The sequence below is a fragment of the Perna viridis genome, chromosome 5, assembly GCF_037379345.1.
Source record: "Perna viridis isolate PV_CMFRI_1.1 ecotype Kerala chromosome 5, ASM3737934v1, whole genome shotgun sequence".
Lineage (NCBI taxonomy): Eukaryota > Metazoa > Mollusca > Bivalvia > Mytilida > Mytilidae > Perna > Perna viridis.
The window spans coordinates 23,851,293-23,876,848 of record NC_142449.1 but is presented as its reverse complement, the minus strand read 5'-3'; the positions used below and the strand labels follow the sequence as shown (position 1 = coordinate 23,876,848).

Sequence of the window (25,556 nt, the reverse complement as noted above, 5' to 3'; positions counted from 1 at the left end):
ATCCTTAAGTGAATGTGCTATTTTCATCGGAATCCCTGAAATGAAACGCTTTACATCATTGGTTGTTCAAATAAAATTGACTGCTTTTGTGGTAACAATTTCCAAAAGTTAAATAAGACTTCTCTCACCAATAGTATGAAAAAAATGCACTAAATATGCAGGAGTGAAACATTTTTTTTTCTTTAAATAAACTTTGGAAGGTTTGATTTAACACATCAAGCTCCGGACAGCGTCTGACATTCGAAATTAACTCCAGATCCTGCAGGAAGTCCTCTAAGAAAATGCAAGAATCTTGCAACGTCGGGAACAAGTTAAATTATTTTACGCGATGTTATCTGATTGTCAAACGATGTATTATATAAATTATAAAATGTTAAAACGTTTTTTGCTGGAAAGTACATACGCAAGTATATTGCTGTTTGTGAAAGCAGCTTTTGCAGATGTACTGTAACTGAAACAGCTTTTTCAGATGTACTGCAATTAAATAAACAAGGTTAAGTTTTACCAATTTTTGGTTTTAATGGTACTGATGAGAGGTTACTTCTTGAAACACGTGTACGCAAACCGAAATTTAAAATATTTTCATATCTATATATTTTTTTTTACTTGGCATCATTAGTGAAATTATAATACTTAGTATAAAATAAGGAAAAACTTCTTATCTATTGCTTGCGATGAATTGAGATATTAATGCAATTAATAAAGAGAAATACCCATATCGGTTTTTTTGTGTGTGTGGTTTTTTTTTTTGTTTTTTTTTGTTTTTTTTTTTTTAATTTATTTTGTACTTCTTACATTGACGTTGTCTGTGTTTTCATTGCTTTGTTGGCGGAACTAGTAAGACTTATCTTAATATAATATGGCCCCGTGCAGGTCCGGGTGTCAAAGGAATAGGCCTGCAGCAGCGCTTAGCTTGTGGTAAAAGGCGAATAAATAGTGCTCAAAACCGGGGCCTAGGGCGTTTGCCCACAGAGCAACTGGGTTGTGTGCCCCAGGTGGTGGAATGGGGTGCCCCTGGCGTGTTACATGTTGGGGTTGTCAGGCTACAATACGGAAAACCTGACCGCAAACCATAGTGGTGCCCCGTGTTGGAAAAGTTGCCACGTTCCTCGCACGTTAAAGAACCCTACTGTGGTATTCTCCCGGAGTAGGAACCATAGGGCTCCACCACAGGAGGCTAAATTGCCCGACCCTACCCATCCAAGCCTTTTTTCTTGTGGCAATCAAAATTTATCGACCCTATTATCCGGGTGTCCCATCCCATTTTTCATTTCATGTTCATTTCATCATCCATTTCATGTTCATCGTCTGAATATAGCTGGAATATTGCTGCTCGGACGTTAAATCCCAACAATCAATCAATCATAGCCCGTAGTTGGTTGATCTTTTTAATTCCAAGAAATAGATATTTTGTTATTTGTTCATCCTTATAATCATTTAAGCAGGTGTATTAATCTTGTCGTTAACAAAAAGGTATTATCCTCAAGCTTTTTACTATTTTCATTACATATATGTTCCTTTAACGCAGTGGGGGATAATATTGTTTTGACTTCTGTTTTAAAATTCTTCTTTCTTCTAATCTCCGCGCTTCTTTTCAGAAACAGCCGAACGGATTTTAACCGAACTAGTTAATTTATTTTTTTTTATTTCAATTACTTTCAAAGTCCTCATAGCGGTATTTACATATGCATTACGAATTTAACTTTTGACCTAAGAATCACTGAGAGCTCAATTTCATTCTTACATGAAGTTAACTTGTAATACTGAGTGAGAATCGTTTCGAGTTTACCCCAAAAATTACTTATCTGTTTGTAACCCACATCCTAAACTTTTGTTAAATTATCAAAAAAATTAACCACAGTTAATGTAAAACTGTAAAAAGGCATGATTCTTTTTTTTAATATCCGCATATTCAACTTCATCCTGTTAAAAAATATACCTGCCTCGTATTATTCATTTTTCTCTATGAATAGTCATATAGTCAATGGGGGCTGGGAGGGTCCACCGTGCAGCCCCTCGTCAACTTCATGGTGATTTTTAGGTACATTTATGCCTCCAATTACCGAATAAATTTGTCGCCAAAGAATATTATCGGATTCTTTTTCAGCTTTACTTGTACCCCACTGGGTCAAAAAGTCAAGATTTTTGTGACTCAATTGTTTGAGCGTCCAAATCTTCCTGGGACAGCATGGGTTAACAAACTAAACAAATATAGGTATCATCAGCTTTATAATGATACCAAGAAATTTGCAGTTACACTTAGGGTTTTGGGGTAAAATTTAAAAAAAATGTACCCATCGAAAAATCGCTTAAATTGACATATTTTTCCATGTCAAAACCCCTAGAGTACTTATGCTTCGATAAAAATGGCTTATTTGGTATTTTTTGTTTAGTACTATCACAAATAATATTTCTGGGTATTCTTCCGATTAAGTTTGGCGATTTTCAGTAATCAATAGAAATACGTCTTATACATAATAAATTTTATGCCGGAAAAAAAACTGAAAATGTTTAATCGAGAATAAGAATTTTGATTATTCCAAGGATAAGAGTATTGGTAATTTTTATGATAAGCATTCAACAGTATAACTAACATATATCTTATCCCTAAGAACAAATTCCAACCTCCTATTTATTCACTAGAAAAATATGTAAACAGCCCTAAAAAAGGAGAAAAAGGACAATGGTTAGCGCAATCTTCAAATGCAAATACAAAGAATGGGCAAACAGCATCAATAAAACGAACAGAAAAAAAAGCATTAATAAGCGAGTTATCTATGTTTGTTTCCGCTTTTAGTTTAAAAAAACGAGTAGGATGATTAAGGTAATTCTAATTCAGTTCAAGCCGACTTGAAAAATGTATATATTTGACAAAGTAAATGAAAACATAATTTCTAGATATAAATATTTCAATGAAGGAAATATTGGTCATTTTCACGAACTACTTAAACTTATCAACTATCAAAGCAAATTTTAACAAGACAACCAATCGCATGTACAACAGGAAGTTTGTTTTTTTTCAAAACTTAAGTGTCAGTCTCTGTAAGAATTAGGGAGTAGGTGAAACATGGTATGGAAAAAAAACATCATTTTGATCAAATTAGTGTAATTTGACTATTGAATCAACCAGAATCAAGGAAAACAGATAAGATTTTCCATATCATGCTGGACCATTGAGATACAATTTCATTTAAATGCACTGAAAATGAACATTTCAAGGGCAGATAACTCCGTCAAAAACCTTTTTTTTTTAAATTCTATTAAAAAATTTTCTGAGCAAATCTAATGAAGCAGAGATCAACTAATGGTCTTTTTAAATAGAGGAAGCATTCATGCGTGATATATTACAATGCCCTATTTGAAACAGGTTTTTTTATTTATTTCGCGAAAGTTTTCTTTAATTTTTAAGGTTAATAAACTTTCTTGTTAAAACAACTCTCTAATGTAATTTCCTATACATGGATTTACACTTAATATGTTTGAGTATGGTAAGGAAAGTCGTTACATAACTATCTAATAGCTTATTGCCCTTTGCAGGGTAGAAGCGAATTCCATTGCTTGTACGTTTTCAAAAACGTTTTATGCATTCATTTAACTGTTGCATTGCAAACGTTATATTGTTTTGTAGACATTAAGTTGTTTTCCTACTTCAGGTCACAACCGTTGTTTTATGGTTTTAAAACTATTTATCTAAATACTGATGTATATTGGCAATCAGTCACAGTGCACTGATTTAACAAATCAACGATAAACTCGGTATAGCCTTGAACTGTCATGTACTTTTCTAGCCTTATCAATTATACCGGTGCAACACTACATATGTAGATCACTAAAGCGATACCGTCTACATCTTCATTTTCTTTCTACCATACATATAAAGTATTGTAAAAGAATAATAATTATCTTATCAGGTTTCCGGTTCCTTTCTCTCTTAAATAAAGTATGTTTTCTGTACCTGAAAATTATAGCAGTTTCATATTGTATTGATTCCAGAACAATAGCTCTCCAAACGTGCCAACATCATACACAATCTATATAATTTATATCTCGATAATGCAACAACCAAACAACGTCTACGACTGTTTATGAATCAAAATAAAAGTCAGTTCAATTGGTTTTTGACATGCACGAGTCACCTTCTGATTGGTTTTTATAAAGAATATTTCATGAATATTTAACGGATTCGTTGGTTCGTCCGTTCTTTGCTTCTATCGTTTGTTCATCTGTCCGTCACACTTCTTTCATTCTCAGAAAAAAATATTCAAAACTCAATTGAACTAATATAACGAGAATAGGTATGGTGAATATGTCAAAAAGACAACTACCCCATCGGGATGTAAATGCAAGCCCAAAGACACCCATTGGTCTTCAATGAACGACGATGAAACTTGCACATCACAGGGCAGGCCGTAGCTGGCCCTTAAACATCATTATAGACAGGTACTGCGAAAAAGTTGTCCCTATATACTAAAGTAACATAAAAATAAACTAATGGTGAAAACGAAACAAGACATACAGAACCCAGAAATTCCTAACTTGGGACAGGCGAAAATATGCGGCGAGGTTAAAATACTTCGACGTGATCACAACTCTCCCCCGTTTTCAATCCTTTTTCAATCGTGGAAACGTATCAATGATGATTATGAAAATTAATTTCAATTTCATTTTCAAATTAGTTATGGTTGTTTTTCTATTCGTACATTCATTATGCATTAAGTAAACTATTTGAACTTTATTAACTTAAACTTAGCTTTACTCATTATTTTTTACTGCTTGAAATATAGAAATAGCAGTTATATAAATATTGCAAATTTCGGTATGTTCTACATGTCTTTCAAAGAGTAACCTATTAGCATCAGTATTACAACCAAATACATAACAAAGAGTTATCAAGGGAACCAAGGTTATTACGGTAATCAAAAGAATGTAATCCAGGGACAAAGATCAGACTTGGAAAACAGACATACACAACAAAGAACATAAAGTAACTAACATCATACATACGAAGTAACAAAAGCAAATGAGCAACTCGGACTCCACTAAAAACTGGACCAGGTGCACCGGTAGGGTAAGCGTCCTCTGATTTTCTACAAACGCCTGCCGAGTTGCTCATAAAAGTCAAGTCCGGGATAGACAAACGAGGAAAGGAAAACTATGGCACGTTGAACAAATTAGTTTTCATGGTGTAGATGGATACACCGTAACGATCCACGAGTTCATGACGACGACCATAAAACCTCTGTAGTGATGACTTCAATCTTGTAGCAACATAACCCTGCTCCATAAGCATATTTGTTAGACTTCTAGCGCGATACAAAAAGTCTTGGAATTCTAGCGAGTTAGAAATTTCTGGCTTCTGTATTTCCTGTTTCGTTTTCACCATTTATGTTACTTGAGTATATAGGAACAACTCTAGAATTCTAGCGCAAAAAATGGAATTAGAATCATTAGCAATATAAACATATCAATGGATAAATTTTCAACTTTCGAGTTGTACTCCTTCTTGACTTTTTGGTATTTTCCTGTCTATTTTCATCAACTTTTTAACCAACATATTTCAAGTAAATGTCCCTTATCATTAGCAGTCATTTCTAAAAAGTACTGACACGAAACGCAGTTTTAATTTTTGATAAAGAAAATATACAAGGGGTTCACTGGAGTATGCCAGTCGTATCGTTCCCAAAATTAATGATGATTTCCCTTGAAGTTCATATCAATATATTAACACACGTTTAAGCTATAGTAACTCTTAATGCTCTGTTCATATCATTGGATAAAAATGACTGTTATTGTATTTATTAGTTCTCGGGGGTTTTCTTATTTTCTTAGATTAATAAACCCCTTTTTGGTTATTTAATGTTCTTTGTTGTATGTGTCTGTGTTTCCTGTCTAGTTTTTATCCGTGGATTGTATTCTTTTGATTTCCGTTCGAAACTTAGTCCCCTCTTTAAACATACTTTTTAAACATAATTTCTGGTACATTACTTTATACTTAGTATGGTTAGGTTTGATAAGGAAACCTTTTGTATTTATATCATATTGTTCAATATTATGAACAGACCTTTTCTTAAGCCTTAAGGCTAGAAACCACTAATTCCACTTCCCATAGGCTTCTATGCTAATTTCACAATATTCAATGGCTTCTCTGGACTTTACCTTAACTTAAACCTGCAGAGGACTATATATCAGCATGACTCTACATGTGTCAGCTCACAATCTTCAGAATGGCATGTGGGGTTAGCAGACTTGCAGTGCAGTACTGGTCACCGGAAGTGAAGGGTATATAAATAGCATGGGAAATCCCAGTGTTTTCACTAGACAGGGGTATATTTAGAAATCATTATGAAAATTAGGCTTCACATCACAAGAAGCAAAATGCACCTATAAAATGTACAGAAATGTTTTTCCTTTCAGAAACTGTTTAAATTTTTAAAATTAAATGAGAAATTTTTTCCCCGCACTATGAGGAACAGGGGTAATTTCTGCGTAGGACTATTTTTGCGTACGTTCCAAATACTCATTGGTTGAATTGGTGGTCTGTAACCTTAAATATTTCCATTAATCATACAGATTCAATATGAAGTCAGTAAAGAAATGGTGTATAAACGATTATTACTGTATCTTATGAGTATCATAAAGAAAAAGTAGCATGTTTCTTTGAGTGGAATAACGGTTTCAGTATCAGATATTTCTAGCATTTCATTTGTTATAAATTACTTTTACAAATAAATAAATTTCTTTAATTTGTAATACTTATATTGTTTTACATCAGAACTCCCTAATGCTGTCAAACACAGATTTTCTAAGGTGTACCGAAGTGATAAATCATGACAATATTCTGTCGATTGTGCTGCACTGCAAATTATGTATGCGAATACATTTTGTGATGTTTTACGCGTGTTACAAGCAGTAAAATTCAGCAGAAGCAAATCAAACACAAGGGCAGATTTAAATCCAAATTAAATTGTAAAGTATTAAAAACCAAAATTAATGACATTTGCAGCAAAAGAAAGCACCGAGACAATCCACCATGTGTAATACAAGGAATGAAGCTTTGGGTGCATTTTGTGATACTACAAATATTGCTAAATTATCTATATTTTTCTTGACAAGTCTAGCTTCTGGGCTGTAGACTACACTCGGGGACTAACCGACTTTTAAGTAGACTTGGAGGTAAGTTATGAAAATCGGTTGTATCAAAGGAGAGCGAGAATACAGTGGTTAAAGCGAAATTCAACAACATTCTTCGAAAAAAGCTGCAGATACAAAAACAGCACAAATAAAACATGTAAAAACAGTGTATAATACTAATTTCCGTTCCGATCTTCCGTCTGTCTATCCGTTCATTATTTAACCTTATTACCCTATTACCAACTTATCAAATCCTACAGAAATGCAAGAGACAGGGTTATAAGAATCATAGACTTTTTCATCCTTTCAGTATTTTGTTTATACACCATTCTTTTGTTTATTTTTTTCCTTCTTTTTAAAGAAGGCAATGAGATTTTCTATACATACTATGTAAGTAATATCTTAATAAACATTTTAGCTGTAAGAACCAATTATGTCAAAACAATCTTCCTCGATATATTGAATTTGTAAAACTTAATTACGACTTCTAATTAAAAACACAAAAAAACTCTAATTTTCTTAAGAAATAATAAAAAACAATTTAAAATATCATTTGGTTCGTGAAAGGTGAAATGTATTTTTTATTGTCTGGTTCAGTTTTCTAACTAATAAGAATATTATAAGTCTATAATTTGGTTCACTAAATTTCAGTATTTTAATATAGTAATAGGGCCAGAAACAAGCATTAGCGAAAACACCTTAGTATTCATTTTATCAATATACCTCTCCCTATTTTCTGTGGTAATCAAAATTTCTCGACCCCATTATCCTTGTGTCCCTTCCCATTTTCAGCTATATTCAGGCGATGAACATAAAGTGGATGATAAAATGAACATGAAATGATGATGAAATGAAAAAAAGGATGGGACACAAGGATAATGAGGTCGACAAATTTTGATTGCCACTGGAAATAGGGTGAAGTGGGTAGGGTCGGGCAATTTAGCCTCCTGTGGAGGAGCCCTATGGTTCCTACTCCTATCGAATACCACAGAAGGGTCCTTTAACGTGCGAGGAACGTGGCATCTATCCCAACACGGTGCACTACTATGGTTTGCAGTCAGGTTTTCCGTATTATAGCCTGACAACCCCAGCATGTAACACGCCAGGGGTACCCCATTCCACCACCTGGGGCACACAACCCAGTTGCTCTGTGGACAGAGCGCCCTAGCCCCTGGTTAGGGTTCTGAGCACTATTTAGTCGCCTTTTACGACAAGCTTAGCGCTGCTGCAGGCCTATTCTTTTGACACCCGGACCTGCAGAATCGAGCATGATATGATTATCAATATGTGATTTTCGTATGATTAACATATTGTAATTACTTGTTATTACATATGAGAACAGTACGGTAATCATATGACTATCATATTAATCAAGCAACATATAACTCTCTGCGGGACAAATTTGCCATTCCGGAAACGGCAAATTTGACATGCTTAAAGAAAAGTGTAGAAGGATTTTTTTTGGCTGATCATGTAGTACTATAGTAGCCTAAGCATACCTGACATGCAAAGAGATGAAAACAGTATCAAGAAAAAAGTTATAAAAGATTTAAGTCAGATTTCCTATGGGAAAATCAAACATTTCCCGTATGAAATGTGCAAAGCTCCTATGGGAATTTGTTTCCCATGCGAGGATTCAATTTCCCATCGGAACTTTTAAATTGGAAATGGTTTTTACGCTTTAAAGACTAAAATTAAAATAATATAATTAATTTAATGCTTCTAAATTAGTATTAGAAAGAGGGGGCTGACATATACGATTAATAAAACACGAAACTACATATGAGAATAATTTCTCTTTTTTGGTGGGATGTTAACTTGGGCACATCACGTTTGTTTTTTTAAATCCATGTTATAACTGACTGGTATCAGAGTTTTAACTGTCATATCTAGGAAACAGGAGCAAATGTCAACACAGAGACCATCCCAAAGGGGGGGGGGGTGTTGTCAAGAAATTTTTGAACAGAAGGGGGATGTTCCCATCCGAAAAAATCAAAATAGGTTGTTCAGGCTATAGTGCGCCTCCGTATGTAGTTTTTATTTTACAATTTGTTATACCAGAACTTGTTTCATGGACTTTTTTTTACCGTGTAAGCCTTCCGGGACAAGATCATATTGCTGCAAGATGTCATCACTATGAAAGCTGTGTTGTAGTCACCATAGAACATAGGTATATCCAAGTGCATGATAAAAAACGATTTGTTCATCGTGTTTTCCTTCCTCTTTCATCTACCCGGGGCGTGAAATTTTATTCTCGAGTAGTTCGTCGGGTGTTTCTAGGAAGAAACAGTGAACGCTTACCCGACCAGTGCACGTAGTCCATACTCCAAGATTTAGTGTAGTTCATGTTACTCATTATACCCCCGCAAACGAAGTTATAGGATATACAGATTTTATGCTGTCTGTCTGTCTATCCACTATTTTCTAAGCAGCTTCCCGCATTGTTATTAAAATTTGGAGGTGTGAATACTGTCAGGAATTTATGTCTTGACAAAAAATGTAGAAATGAATTGTGTGAAGTCATGTTTTTTCAGCAAAACTTTGTCCCGTGTTGTCCACAACTCCTCATGAACGACTTGCAGAATTGTTATGAAACTCAATGAAATGTTAGATTACCATATGGAGATGTGCATATTGCTATGAACTTATGTTTAGGAAATTGTGTTTCAAAAGTGCTTATTCTATCCACCATAAATATTGTGTCCAATGGGAATCGTACATGTACGTTCACAATGGTCCCAAAATGTACAGTGTTAAACTGGCTGAGAGAATATTTCTGTAAGGGGCAATGTCTAGTTTGTATACTTTTGCTTCTTGTGTATTGTTTTGCTTATTTTAGGTTCTTTGTTGTGTGCGTCTATTTTCTTTGTCTATAGTTATCATCTCTTAGATTATGATCTTTTTATTAACCTTTATTATCCTGGTTCCCTTGTCCCAATTGGACAAAAAGTGCTGCATGTATGACTACATCAAAGTGGTCATAAGGTATTTCTATTAAAATTTAGTCTAATTAAAACTAGTCAACTACGGAGCGAAGAGCTAGTTTTAATTAGATTCTTTCAAATGCTCCCTACTCTATATATGTATTCACAGATCAAAAGTCAGCCCTTTATGATATGTACCGTTGTGGCTGAGTTGTGTACCTTCATATAAAAAAGTCCATGAATCAAGTTCTGGTATAACAAATCTCCAGCGCCGAATCCCAAAAGTGATAACGTAAAAACAAGATTCATGATTCGGGTATATATATACAGCCTCTTTGAAAACTATTGTCAAACGGACGATACTCGCGAGTGGCGGAAGGGCCTTAGCCATTCATAACTTTACACGTCGCTCCATTCCCCCTTTCTTACATCCCGTTCTCGTTTCTTGCATAATGACTATACTCGGCGTCACATAAATAAGATACTGTTAAAATTTGAATAAAAATATTTTCTACGACTTTATTGACACCTGCCTCGTTTAAATTGTCTTAAATGACTTGCTCATTCGTTTAGCCAAACGGCTTCTCCCTAAACATTGAATCGTTAAATTTCGATGAGATTTTAGTTCTCGGTCCCAATATTTACATTGTCAAAAGTCGGCCATTTTTACCATGATCGGGTTGCTAGGAGATGTTGTTTACGTTTAATTGGTTTGTCCAAAAACCGGAGAACCCAGAATTCATTTCGGCGTAAGTTCGGATATCTCGGATTTATTTTACGCGAACAACGTACAGTACTGAGAAGTTGATCAAGCAGACGATTGTCACCGGAGTTTAATAGGAACTTACGAACTTCGTTTGCAAACAAATCGTCCCGTAGAAACCAACATGGCGGATATTAGTATGGGATTTTCCCGTAAGGATTTGTTACGCACTATTTAAGCCAATAAGCGACTCGTTGGTACTAACACGTCATGCATATATGCGAACTATCTTCAGATTAAATAAAAGAGAGGCAACTCTTGCGGTAAGTCCCGACTGTTTAAAAAGTAGAGCTTTAATTTTAAAATGTGCTGTATGTGACGTCGAGTATAGAGGAAAACGGCATTTTATTTGGTAAGGATATTGACAACTGAGAAAAGCTTTCTGCGTAAATGGTTTATGTAACCTTGCATACATGTTAATCTAGACAAAATGTATGAATTTGGTGGTCAAACAAAACACTCTCATTACTGATTAAGATAGCCTAGCCAATGGCAGTGCATTTTCTCGCTTCAAAGTCGGTCTAAATGTTGAAATACCAAGTACGATTTAGATTTTATTTGGTGTAAACTGCTGAAGGGATTTTGGTAATTATTTTACGAAGAGTAGGCATCACATGTAAATGTGATTATTATCACTGTTGGTGAACTCCAGAGGGAGATAATTGGGTAGACAGACATTTTGGCTAGTGGACCTTACAGTCTATAGGATTTTTCGGTTTTTCGGAAAACGGCCGTTTCGCTTGAAAATATATAACTTCAGTACTATTTGCTATTCTTTGCAGATAAAATTTATTCAGTATTTGGTTTTTAATTTAGATTTCAAATAAAGTAAATTTATTATTGACTTTAAAACTGCACACAATTTCACTTACCATGCAAACTTGCATTAGAAATTTAAAACAATATGACTGGTAGATAAAGGATTCGTAACACACTTAGTGTCTCAAAACTTGATTGAAAATATGAATACATTTTTTTAAGTTTAAAAAGAAATGATTTATTTCAATTATTTCGTTGAAAATTACTAGATAATGAGTAATAAATGGTGTCAATCATTGAGTAATTACAGTGCATATATACTATCATGTTTGGACAGTACTTATTATTACACTTCACTGTCAGTTTAATCAAACAATACATCAACCTTGGCCATTATTTTATTTTAAATAATAAAAAAAAACGTCTACTCTAAATCATCAAAAGAGAGAAATAAATATACTTTGGCTGAAACATCCACCTTTTCAAAATTTTCTGTTCGAAACGTCCAGGGCCTAAATTTCCTAGGCCGAAAAGTCCACTGGCTGAAATGTCCTACATTCAATAATAGAACTGAACGGTTTTTTAAATTTTAATTTAGTACCTTTGGACGTGAAGTTCATGGTTCTTGAATGTAAGCTAGCATTCTAGTTTTTACTTAATATATCATATTTTGTTGACATTTCTGCTCATTTTCATGCGATAGAAATTAGCAAACATCACCTAGGTAGTTTTTTTTTTTAAAGTTGTGTATTGCATGGGCTTTTTGCATTTCTGTTGACAGTTTTATGGGTAAATATAAGATGAATATTATTTCTATTCATAAAAATATAAATCTCTTAGCCAATTATAAACATGTATCATGCATATGATTTCTCAAGGAAGTAAATTTATATAACGTTAATGTTTTGTGAAATTCTAATAATTCAGCATTATGGAGCAATATTGTCCATTTCATATAATCTAACTTGGTATTTTGCCAGCCCCATTTACTATGAAACTACTTCAATGAGGTATCCCAATACACTTAAAGCATGCATGCAAATTACAAATGGTGCATTTAACAGTTGACAGCACTTATTGACCCCCGTTTAAAAAAATATGGATTTTATATTATATAAATAATATGCAGTGATTTTTTTCTTGTTTTCTGGTGCTTTTGAATTAAAATTTAAGATAAGTTTTCAAGGGGATATAATCAACTTTGGGTCTGTTTACACTGCAACAAAACCACTGCATGGTTTTTTTTTGTTTTTTAGAGTAAACCAACCCGAAGTCTTGTATGACCCATAATCTAACCAGCAATTGAAAACAGTCCTTAAGTAAAGATTTTAAACAATTTTTGATAGCCTGTTAAATACACCTTTCAGTCATGATCTATCTTACATTAAATATGTTCGACAAGGTAGATGTGCTTCAACAACAATCAAATCATATGATCAATATCTTTAGGGACTTGTCTTTACATAAAGTTAAATTGTTAGGCTATGTTACAAAGTTTCAGGATATTGTCTCCCATATGTATGAATTGATAATCAAAGACTTTTTAGTCTTTCAGATACCTGTCATCCTGATGTTTAGCTCTTGTACATAGAACAGTTACAAAAACCTGTCTATTCAATTCTATTTTTCCATCCTTGCTCTTCTATACCTGTTCTTCTTGTAATTATCTCTTTTTAGAAATTTGGTAGCTGATATATCTTTATGGCCTAGATAAATGCATAACCTGTTAAATCCCATTATACAGGAAGAGTTACCTGTAATGGTTTACCTGTGTAATTGCAAGTAATTACCACACCTAGCATACCAGAATGTGAAAGTTAACCAGATGCATTTGAAATTTTAAGTTTGTGGAAGTAGTTTTACCATCAACAAAAGGGTGGTATTATATTGAAATCACCATGTCTGTCAGTTTGTCTATCCAACATTCTGTCCTAGGTAGAAACAGATGTTCTATATTACTTTGGTTCTATTCAATGTTTAATGTGTAAGTTTAATGGACAGAAAAATAGAGCTTTTTGTCACGTTTTATGTGAAATATAAATTTTGAAACTGTGGTACTATTATTTAGAATTATTATTATTTTATTTTTTTATTTAGGATATTACCATGTTGCAATCATTTTGTTTACATTTGCCTGACTATCAGTATACTTTGTAAGTGCATAACCTCCTTACCTATTCAATGGATTTGATGAAACTTGCAAATAAGTTACCAAACATAAACATGTAAAACCCTTTTGTAAGATTTTCTCCCGCACACTGCAATTGCCATTGACCCGGAACTTATAGGTATGTCGATTTGTACGTACATTGTAACTGGTTAATTAACATTACAAACGTATTTCTAAACTTGCGCATGGAAATAATTGAAAAATATAGCAATGAATGTTTTTTGTTTTTTTTTCGCTTTCACTCTATCATTTTTATGTTAATGAGAAGCATAAACATTTTTTTACAAGGAGGACAATTGTAAGGACTCAATGGGACCTGTTTTGAGTTTTTTTTAATTATATCCAGTGAAACATGTGCTAAGAGTGAGACTAAATACCAGTTCTTGAAAAAAAATTATTTTGGTAAAAATCAGATATATATTACTATTTTTTCAGTGTTAATGATGCTTAAGAATTGTATATATTTAAATATCTCCACCTTGAAGTTATAATGGTGTGTATTTACATTTTCCACTTGATTGATTTAGAATTTCAGGTATTTAGATGCTGTACCTGTTCTATTTTCTTTTCAGTTTACTTGGTGCATTTTTATTAGAACATCCCATTTTTTTTAAGGTGAATGAGTTTTTTTTCTATCTCCAAAGTTCATCTACTATGGAAAAATGATCAGTATTTCAAATCAAAGTAATCATCATGATGAATTGTATACATGTACATGTATGTAATTTAGGGAAGATTGTAACTACATGTATTGTCATATTTTCCATTAAGGTTCAAACAAATGGATGAGTTTGGATTTGACATCACACAGATACAGGATATGAAGTGGCATGCTGGTCAGTAACTTTCTTGGATTATTGAAATAAATTGCTGGAACTTCTACTATAAAGGATAGTAAACTTTTGTGCAATGTAAGTGAGACTAAAATGTCCATATATAACTGAATTTAAAAAAAAAAATAACAAAGCACAGCAGTATTTATATGCCATATTTTAATTAAACTACACAGTCGTGTACCATGTATACTATCTATATTGATATTACACAAAAAATTTATTCTTAAATATCACAACATTCAAAAAAATATATAGCTGTATGCATAATGCCAGGAAGATACATACCAGTAGGAATGGGATAACTTGTCAAGGTGTCGTTGATTGTTTCAAGCATTCATTTTTTTCATTCAGTTTATGAAGATTTTTAATGGAAATTACCACTTTGATTCATGAATGAAAAATGTAAACTTTGATATTTAGAAATCATATCTCAATTAATATAACTGATACTCTGATTAGACCAGAGAAAGGTTTAAATTGAAATTCACTAAAACATAGGTATATCAGTAATGAACTTATTTTGGGTTGCTTGTTCTTAAACATGTTTGTTTTTGAAGCTTGACAAATCATCGAACAATCTTCAGCTGTTACTATGTTAAAAGTACATATACACTGTTACTATGGTAAAAGTACATACAAACGTCTGAAAAGTTTTGAAAAAAAATGATATAACTCATTGTTGATATACTGAGGTAATTTTTTTTTCAGGGTTACGGTTTGTTGGGGTTTAACGTCCGAGCAGCAATATTTCAGCTATATTCAGACGATGAACATGAAATTGATGATAAAATGAACATGAAATGATGATGAAATGAAAAAGGGATGGGACAAAAGGATAATGGGGTCGACATATTTTGATTGCCACTGGAAATAGGGAGAAATGGGTAGAGTCGGGCAATTTAGCCTCCTGTGGCGGAGCCCTATGGTTCCTACTCCGGGAGAATACCACAGTAGGGTTCTTTAACGTGCGAGGAACGTGGCATCTTTCCCAACACGGTGCACTACTATGGTTTGCGGTCAGGTTTTTCGTATTATAGCCTGACAACCCCAGCATGTAACACGCCAGGGGTACCCCATTCCACCACCTGGGGCACACATCCCAGTTGCTCTGTGGGCAGAGCGCCCTAGCGCCCGGCTAGGGTTCTGAGCACTATTTAGTCGCCTTTTACGACAAGCTTAGCGCTGCTGCAGGCCTATTCTTTTAACACCCGGACCTGCATGGGGCTTCAGGGTTACGGAAAGCAACCCTTAGTTACATGAAGATCAAGATATCAGCCATATACAGGATTATTTATTCAAAGATTTGATTGTTTTTGGACTACTAAAAGACCTGTTTGAAGACACACCAATGGAATGCAGTTGTGACTTATCACTGAGAAAGAAAATGCTCTTATGTGTGGTGATTGTTATACCTTTTGACATCATTCTATTCAAAGTATTTTGTTGTAGATATTACATAGACAGTAATACTACTGTTCGAAGAAATAATACACATTAAACAAAAATAGTTTGTTTCAATTTCTTGCAAAATGTTCTTGTAATTAAAGTGTTCTAGTAATTGTTAATTTTTCAAAACTTGTGATAAGGTTTATTAGATTTCTTTTTAAAACAGTATAAAAATTGAAGATACTATCAAGTTGTGATATTTTAAAAAAGATGTGCAATATTTCATCAAAATTATCTCCCCATTGCTGAATGCAGCAAAATTACCTCCCTTGGTTAAAACAAATTTATCTGAAGAAATCAAATGGTGTTTGTAAATATGAAATTATAAAAAAAATGGATTTTTAGAATGATTAATATAGCTTATTAGATTTCCCATGGGAATAGTACACTCTTTCCATGGGAAAAGTTCCTATAGGAAAATTGAATCATCCCATGGGAAAACAAGTTCCCACGGGAACTTTACACCTAATATTTGATTTTCCCATGGGAAATCTGATTTAAATCCTTAATAACTTTTTTTCTTTTTACAGTTTTCATCTCTTTGCATGTCAGGTATGTTTAGGCTACTATAGTATTACATGATCAACAAAAAAAATCCTTCTACACTTTTCTTTAAGCATGTCAAATTTGCCCTTTCCGGAATGGTAAATTTGTCACGCAGAGAGTTATATTAAAATCACCTGTGGCACATATGACTATTAAACTGCATTGTCAATAGAAAGAAAAGACCAGCAAATCTATAACAGACAGACAGACCTTTGAAATATTCTTCGTCCTAACATTTCACCTGATTTGTTACATCTTCAAGTTAAACATTTGGCTCTACAACCTAATAAAGCCTCAGCTAACTACCCCTCTATCAACAAAGCGTTTAAAATAGTATAATAACAGCGAAACCCGTCTAAAACCGAATCCTGAGTAATCCGAAAACCTGCTTTAAACAAATGCTTTTTAAAGTCTCTTTATAGTAATTAAAATTAGTTTTAACCTTAAGAAACAGAACACCTCTCTTCACCGAACAAATTTGAATTTCTAAAGGGGTTCAAGTTTAGACAGGTTTCCCTGTATATGCACTTGGAATGATCAAACCTTTGAACTTAAATGAAGGTGTCAACTGGGGTTTATTTCATCGGAGAGTGGTGTCTGATGTGTCAAAGAGACAACAACCCAACGGAATGAACAATGTTCCCAAACACAACTTTACAAATCCTGTGTTGATTCTGTTGACAACGTGACAAACCCTTAATATATTACTTATATGACATCCTGTTTTTATTATCTGAGTCTTGTTACCGTGTAATGATGATGTAAACGCATTAAGATTACATGCGAACCAATTTGTTCTGCTAGAAACAACTTTAATATTTCATTTGCAAATAAACATTATTTCTTAAACTTTGAATAATAATATAATATTCGTGACAGAAACAAGCGCAAGACAAAGAATAATAGCTTAATATTAATAAATTTATTCATTTGAAAAGCACATCCATGACCAAGTTTTTTAGACTTGTCTGAACAAAATCTTGACTGATCTAAAATTAGAACATTAGTTAAACACGTCAAATTTTACGTAAATAATCAACGAGTCAATGTAAAAATCTTGCAGATAGTGATATATCCCAAAAATAGTTGTTAGACCCCTCCCCCCCCCTCCTTCCCGCGCATTTTTTTGAGAAACTTCTTGGTTTAGTGGCGAATTTGACCAAAAATTAGAAAATGATTGACTTGAACCCTTGGTCACCTTTTTTCCAATATTTCTGAATCCGCATTTGCATTTCTTACCCCAGGCACTGAGGCTAGTTACAAGACTGTATAGGCCATATACATTAGCACGCCGCGATATTTTTGAATATTCATTGCCAGCTGCTAAATCTGGTTCATAAACTGGTTCCCTGTCAATATCCTAAGCGACCCAAAGATCGCTACAACATACCTTTTATAAAACATATCATACACATGCATATGCGTGTTTTTGCTTGTATTAGAACGGGAAGTTTACATTAAAAGATAAAATGTTCGGTTAGCATTGAATTTATGTTGTATTACCCAGTTTCCGATTCTAACACAGGCGTTCGTTACAATTGATTATATAAAGGTCATATATATTATCAGGACACCGATATATATATATATATATAGCCATCCGGGTCATAACGTTTACGAAAGAGTACGCAATAATATCAAGAGCGGAATACACACGATTTTAGAGCATATCGCATTTGTACCATTTTGGATGTTTTAAGTATGTCAAAAATCAGTGACAGTAAATATTTGACGATAGCGACTTCGGAGATTTCAATCTTTGATTATGAATGCAGATGCTATATAGCCTTTCACGATTACAAGACACGTTTACTGATTTATCGTTTTTTTTTCTACCACCATGAGTGCCGACAGTTCAAACAAAGGGTACTTACTTGAGTCAACTGCAATTTCAATACAACCAGAAACAAATATTGTTTTTCAATTGTGTCTTTTATATTGTCATAATCTGTTGATGAATGAAACATTGTTCTGTGGTACACAAAGTATAGGTATTTATTCTCGGTAGGCGATACATTATTTATCTTTCTGGATCATATTAATGATAATTGCTGATCGAAATGGCTAACCTATTGTAAATTATGCATGATCTGTGAACATTTAGTAGTACCACATACATGTATACGTTCTGAATCGCAGAGCGAGATATATTAAATTGTATTTTTTTGTCGTAACATTTAGGAAAACCATATTATATATACATTCCTATTAATTTAAAATTAAAACTGTGTTCGTAACGTTGTCCATAAGGCATGCTGGATTTTTTTTTAAATTACAAAGGGCAATAACTCTAACAAAAATGATAGATCGCACATTGTTTCAAAATTTTCCGGACTATTGGTGATAACAATCTATGGAAATTCATGAATACACGTATTATGATACTTTTATTATCGTAATACCGTAGTTTAAACAAACTTTTGTGCGCAACAGTACATTTATATAGTGCCTTAGTTTTCATATGAGCACAAGTAATAAATACTTGAACTTTTCCAAATCAAGTTAGGTGAAAATTCCACCCCTACCTGTGAAAAAAATTCCTCAACATGAACTAAAATATTAATTTTTAGCTTATAAACGGATTAAAATAGAAATGTTAAGTACCATTGTTTTAATTATTAATTTATCATACATATCTGCTCATTTCAGGCACGTATTTTCAGATTCAATTTGACAAAAATGAGTTTTTCATAAAAAGGTGCACATTCAAACATATTTATGTAGCATCTTTGCTCTCTAATGAGCCAAAGGAATGCATAACTAAACGTATTCCAAGCCATTTTGGCGAAAGAATGGTACATATACCCCTACCAAGATCTACCCCAATGTGAAAATGATCGGTTATAGCATACACGAACTGTATACAAGATCTATCTGGTATTAATTATGGAAATCTTTATGTATCAATCATTTTGTCTAGCAAATATGATTTAATTAATTTCAATTCCTTTTTTTATGATTTTATAGTAACTGTAACCAAAACAAATCTAAGTTTCTGAATTGACTGATCAGATATGTTGGGTACATCGTTATCTTAATTATGAATGCCTAAATATGAGTTTTACAGTGTCGGTGTGCTGTGAATGATAATTCTGTTTGATACTGAGATCAGTTTTCTAGTGGTAGGGGTAATATTTTCAACTTTTTTTAAAAATATTTCTTGAAAATTAGTTTATCATGGTTTATATATGTCGAAAATTAAATTACCTATCGAATGATACCATATTTAAATTACCTATCGAATGATACCATATTTAAATTACCTATCGAATGATACCATATTTAAGACGTTTTAGTTGAGCTATTATAACTTGTCGAATTTATGCGACTTTCTACGGGAAAATCGAAAATCTGATTTTTTGCAATTTTTGATTCATTCTTACTACAAAAATCGACAAAAGTCATTAAGAAACCCAGAAATTTTAAATTGGGATTATACTAAACAGAAAAAAACCAAGTTAGCATATTTTTTTACTGAAGCATAGATAATCTAGGGGTTTTGACTTTGAAAAATATGTCAATTTAAGCGATTTTTCGGTGGGGGAGGGGTACATTTTTTTTCCATTTTACTCCAAAATTAAAGTTACCACAACTTTCTTAATACCATTGTAAAGCTGAGACATTGGGTTACATGATGATACCTATATGTATTTACTTTTCTTTACACATGGTGTCCCAGGAAAACTTAGACTCTCAAATAAGTGAGTCACAAATATCTTGGCTTTTTGACCCAGTGGAGTATAATTATATCAGGCTTATACTGAAAAAAGAATCCCAGAAAATTCTTTGGCGACAAATTGATTCAGTAATGGGGATATAAAGGTACCTGAAAATCATAATGAAGTTTATGAGTGGGTGTGCACGGTGGACCCTCTCAGGCTATGGACTAGCGTATTTCATATGTTAGATTCAAAACTTGCCATAAGCACAATATTAGTGGGAGCTCGACAATTACATTGTACATATACGTTGACTCAGGGCTGAAAACAAATCAAGCCAAACATAATTTTGGGTGTAGATTTTTTAAATTTACATTTCATTCCAATTTTTTTCTCAAATCTGGTGGAGTCGCGTGGCGCAAACCGTGTCCACTTCCTTTGAATCCGCGCCTGGTAAATATAACATTTTCTGGTCTGGAAAGCTTTTTATAAAGTACTGAAATTACGATCGAGTGCAAGAAGTCGCGCTAAAAATACAAGCGAGTTAAAAACGCCGGACATGCAATGAAACATTCATAAAACATAAGTAAGTGTTGTAATAGAAGAACAACAGCTCTGGGTGAAAACCAGTATCAAATATATAAATGTTTTCGGACAATTAATTACACAAAAGTTGCTTATACTATGTAAAGAGTGTATTATCATGACAAACTGACTGCTCGTGGGATAGTGACGTCGCCTAGAAAGGTAATCCCAAGAGCAGCAGGTGAGGGAATTTTCAACGTTGAAGACAATCTTACTTCCCAAGGGCTAATGACCTGTACATCAGCAACCCTTGTGTTTGTTTTATTTGAGAAACTTAAGTGGGCATTACTGTGTGATTATTTTGTGGTATAAATATCCTCTTGGCATTTTAACACATATTTACAAATACCATATTCTTCTTTAATATGAAATTATATAATACTTAGTTATGCTAATACAGAAATACAACGTTTAATTGCAGCCAGGTTCATGAAACTGGGATAGGTACATGTATAAGACTAATCTCTTCTGTTTTCTTGGTAGTTCAGTGAATTTTCCGGTGACCGTATACGTTCATCTTATTTATCTAGATCAAAGGCCTTTTGTAACTGCCTGAAAATTCGACATTTTTTGTAAATTGTCTGAATATGACCGACATTTTAAAAATTAAAAAAAAAATCAAATAGTATTTGTTGAAGGTTGCATTCTGATTACATGTGTAATATTGTCTTTCTTGACATTTATCTTCTATTTCTGATTTGTGATATTTTCTGAAACTGTGACTCAACACCACTGATACCCCACAACTAACTTGAATATATGTTTAAAATATAAACCTAGTCGTAAAACAGGGAATTGTCGCCAAAATAAATCTCACGATATAGCACATGTATATAAAACTTGAGTCAAAATATCAAGCGACTATGAAAAGTGGTTGCAAAGAAAGCTTTTACATTTTTTGTACGATGATTAAGTGTGACGCAAAGAAGGACGGATAGGTTAAATAGTAACGTTCAAGTTAATTGTAGGGATTGAAATGAAAAGAAATCTAGGTATATGCGGCATTCATAAATTACAGTGCATGGGGTAATGACGTATCCAATAAAAACGAATAATATAGAAATAACGAATTCATATACTAAAATTAAAATAAAACAAATTCTAGTAGAAATTATTCATTTACAAATGACAATGTTGTATTGTGACATTTTTTTAAGCCAAACAAGCAAACTTTTCAAACGAAACGAACCTAGAGACGGTCAGTAACCAATTTGTATTTATTAGTAAGTAAATAAAATAAACTGAAATGAAGTGTGTTACACGTACATGTAATAGACGATTATGCTTCTAAAAGGAGCATAATGGAAGGCTGTTCCATACTAAAAGTTCCCCAAAAATTCTACAAGATGGCGGAAAAAGGGGTTCTTGACTTGTGAATTTTCTCCAAATCTACAGGAGAGTAAACAGTGCATAGTTAGTCACATGGATGGATAGTTGTTGATAAGAGCTGGCGTTCGTCATAGATCAATAATTGGCCCTATTGTTGTTCTTATCTTCATAAATGATATCGTTACCGAAATCCAGTCTACCACTGAATTATTTGCTGATGATACTAGCTTTTAATTTATTGTTGACAACCCTGAATCTGCTGGCGTTACTCTTCTCGAAGACATAATCATAAACAATATCCATTTGTAGTCTTAGCGGTAGCTCGTCACATTTATTTCCCGTAAAACAGAAAGCATGACAATCTCTAAAAAGACCAAAAACTAATCGCTCAGAACCGTACATTAACAACGACGTAATGGCCCAAGTAAAGCAGCATACACTATTATAGGTTTTACAATATATGGTGGTGGGTCGAATAGTCATACCGGTGTAATTACAACTTAAGCGTGAACTCTTTAAAGATAGTACGAAAATTTAAAGTTGGCAGCCATGTGTTCGGCAAGAAATTCACGAACTAACACAATTGTACAAAATTTTGAACAATATGACACCATGTTATCTTCATACTGTGATTCCTCACAGAATTAATCACAAAGTCATGTACATGTACATTGGTACTATCACGAGGCAGGGCTTTTGATAAAACCATCTCTGTACCAATGTATATTGGCTTTATGAAAATAAAGATATATATAGACATATAAAACCCAAAACATTTCCTCGCGAAAGTGTATATTGAGCATGCTCATCGACTATCCCTCAGTTAATAGGGAAGGGTCTTCTTTTAGTGAAAATTTAATGGCAATATTATCAATATTAAACTAATAATCAAGGATATTTGACAAACCATCAGCACTTTCTCAAGTGACCCGTAGCCCCTTATGAATTTGAATTGTTTTTAATATCATATTGTTATATAAAACATAGTAAAATACCTAAAAGTGAGCAATATTAAGTAGCACTCCAGCTCAGACGGCATATTTTTATTTCTGATAATATGTTTGAATTGCCATAGTTAACAGAAATTAACATTTAGTTTTTTCTTATAACACGTGTTCTTAGGAGATAAAAGTTATAAAGAATGCACCGTAGATTTCAAAATTAAGGGAGATACAATGTAGCTCTGTAAATGATACTCAAATACAATAGAATCTATTAGAGTTTCAATGTTGATTATCTCCTTAAAGCCTGCAGATTTCAATGAATATTTAGAATAATTACACATTTCATAGTATAGACCTCCAAAACAACTTAATCACAAAAATAATAATGTGGCTTTTTATGGGGTGTATCATATTTTTCAGATTTTGTATGATTCTTACAAAGACAGCTACTTAATACTTCAATAAATAATCAAGATTTTCTTATTTAGCATTGTATTATTAATGCAAGTGGATAAGACGTATTTTGTCACATAACTCTTGAGGAAAAGATCGGAGCATAGGGTAAGGTAAAACATTTTGTAAATATCTGGATCCGCCACTGACTATTTATGGGAACAAATGAAAACCATTTGGCCTATAAGAAGTCAGACACGAAAATATAACAATGTGTTTGCCTTTTCTTGAAACATTTTTTTTTAATTGATAAAATCAAAGAAATCGCAAAGGTTTAAAAAATAAATATATCACTCTTACCTTTTGATAAAATATTCAACCGGGTCAAAATGAATATCACAATTCCAGGCTTTATCATATTTCAACATTAAAACTTTTACTTCGATCACTGAAATGAGAATAAATTATTTCAAAATTCATATCTTTTAAACAATCCTATCGATCAAACAATTATATTATTATTTTCGAGGTGAATGTTATGACTTATAATTGGCTGGTTATGTAGAATGAAATGACAAATCAATAAAGTCGTTTACTAAAGTTTTGGTCTCTATAAGAATCAGGTAGTTTGTGAAATATGTGGAATGAAAGAGTAATCAAGGGAACCAAGATTCTAGCGAAAATCAAAAGAATATAATCCAGGGACAAAGACCAGATACAAACACAACAGGAAACATAAAGTAACTAAAATAATACATACAAAGTAACAGAAGTAAATGAACAACTCGGACTCCACTAAAGACGTGGAAAATGGACAAGATGCACCTGTAAAGTAAGCGTTCTCGGCTTTTCTAGAAACACTAATCGAATTGCTCATAAAAAGTCAAGTCCGGAGTAGAGGAAAACGGAAAGGAAAACTAAGACACGTTAAACAAATCAGTTTTCATGGTGCAGATGGATACACCGTAACGATCCACGAGTTCAGATGCCTAATTGTAATAAGTCTAGCGCAATTCAAAAAAGTCTGCGTAGTTTCGGCAAGCTCTGGCATAACGTATGAGTTGTGATATGAAAACTTCATACTCAGGTGCTGAAGGGATGTTACCACAGATGAAAGGAAAGTGTAGGTCAAGATATGAGGCTGGCTTCACAGTGTCTGTAGTATCCTTTATCTGAAGTTCTTTGGAGTAGATGTGACGTATCAAATCCCCGAAACTAGGGGTGTTAAACGATAATACGTCATCTTTACACCGGAAAATGTTACATGTATTAAAGAAGAATAAATAACCTAACATTTGACTATTTGAAACGAAAAGACTTTAAATACCATTTAGTTAAAATGAGTTACGATTGGATTGAAAGTCACTGCAAATGTTCATTTAAAGGGAAATCAACTCTGTCAATACCTCTTTTTTAAACATTCTGAGGAAAATTTAAAAAATATCTCCATTGATGCAGAGATCAAATAGTGGCCATTTCACTGCCATTAAAGTAGTAAAGACATTCATGGGTGAAATTATATTGTCCGATCAATGGGATTTTGGCATGCATGTTTTAATTGTTGCACATTTTGCCTGATTTTTACAAAGAATAATAAATAAAATGATGCTACAGAGCCTAAGATCAAGAACAATTATTGCAATACACGTCATCTTTTATAAGGAATAGTGAGATAAAAGGACTGTTTTGCATAATTATTCCTGATATAAATCATGTTTTATATGGAAGTGGTAACTGTCCAAAGGAGTGTATTATAAGTTCAAACGGCGTTACGAACCAATTTGGAAGATCATCAAGTTTAATCCGTTGAAGTAGCAAATAATTTTAATGAATTAATTGTTGAATTTCACGTCACTTCGACCCGTGTACGCATGGCATATAAAGACAATACTGATTGATTGATTGATTTTTATTTACGTCCTGAGGCAGATATTCCATTACTCCAACAATTAAAAAGATCATGCTTTGTATTGATCAGTCCGACGTGCTGCGCCAGATTTTTATTATTATAGCCCAGCCGACCAAATTATCTGATTCTTCAAAAACTATTTTCCGTTGAGTAGAGGTGTTT

At 33.2% G+C, this 25,556-nt stretch overlaps 1 protein-coding gene across 1 annotated transcript in view; it reads right to left on the bottom strand.

Moving 5' to 3' along the window:
- Positions 1-23,939, bottom strand: part of LOC148616627 (uncharacterized) — a 49,104-nt gene extending 25,165 nt beyond the window's left edge. The window contains exon 1 of the mRNA XM_088583813.1: positions 23,846-23,939. Within this exon, the coding sequence (XP_088439939.1) occupies positions 23,846-23,903 (58 nt within the window). The 5' untranslated portion in view covers positions 23,904-23,939. The remainder of the gene's footprint in view (positions 1-23,845) is intronic.
- Between the last annotated feature and the right edge of the window lie 1,617 nt (positions 23,940-25,556).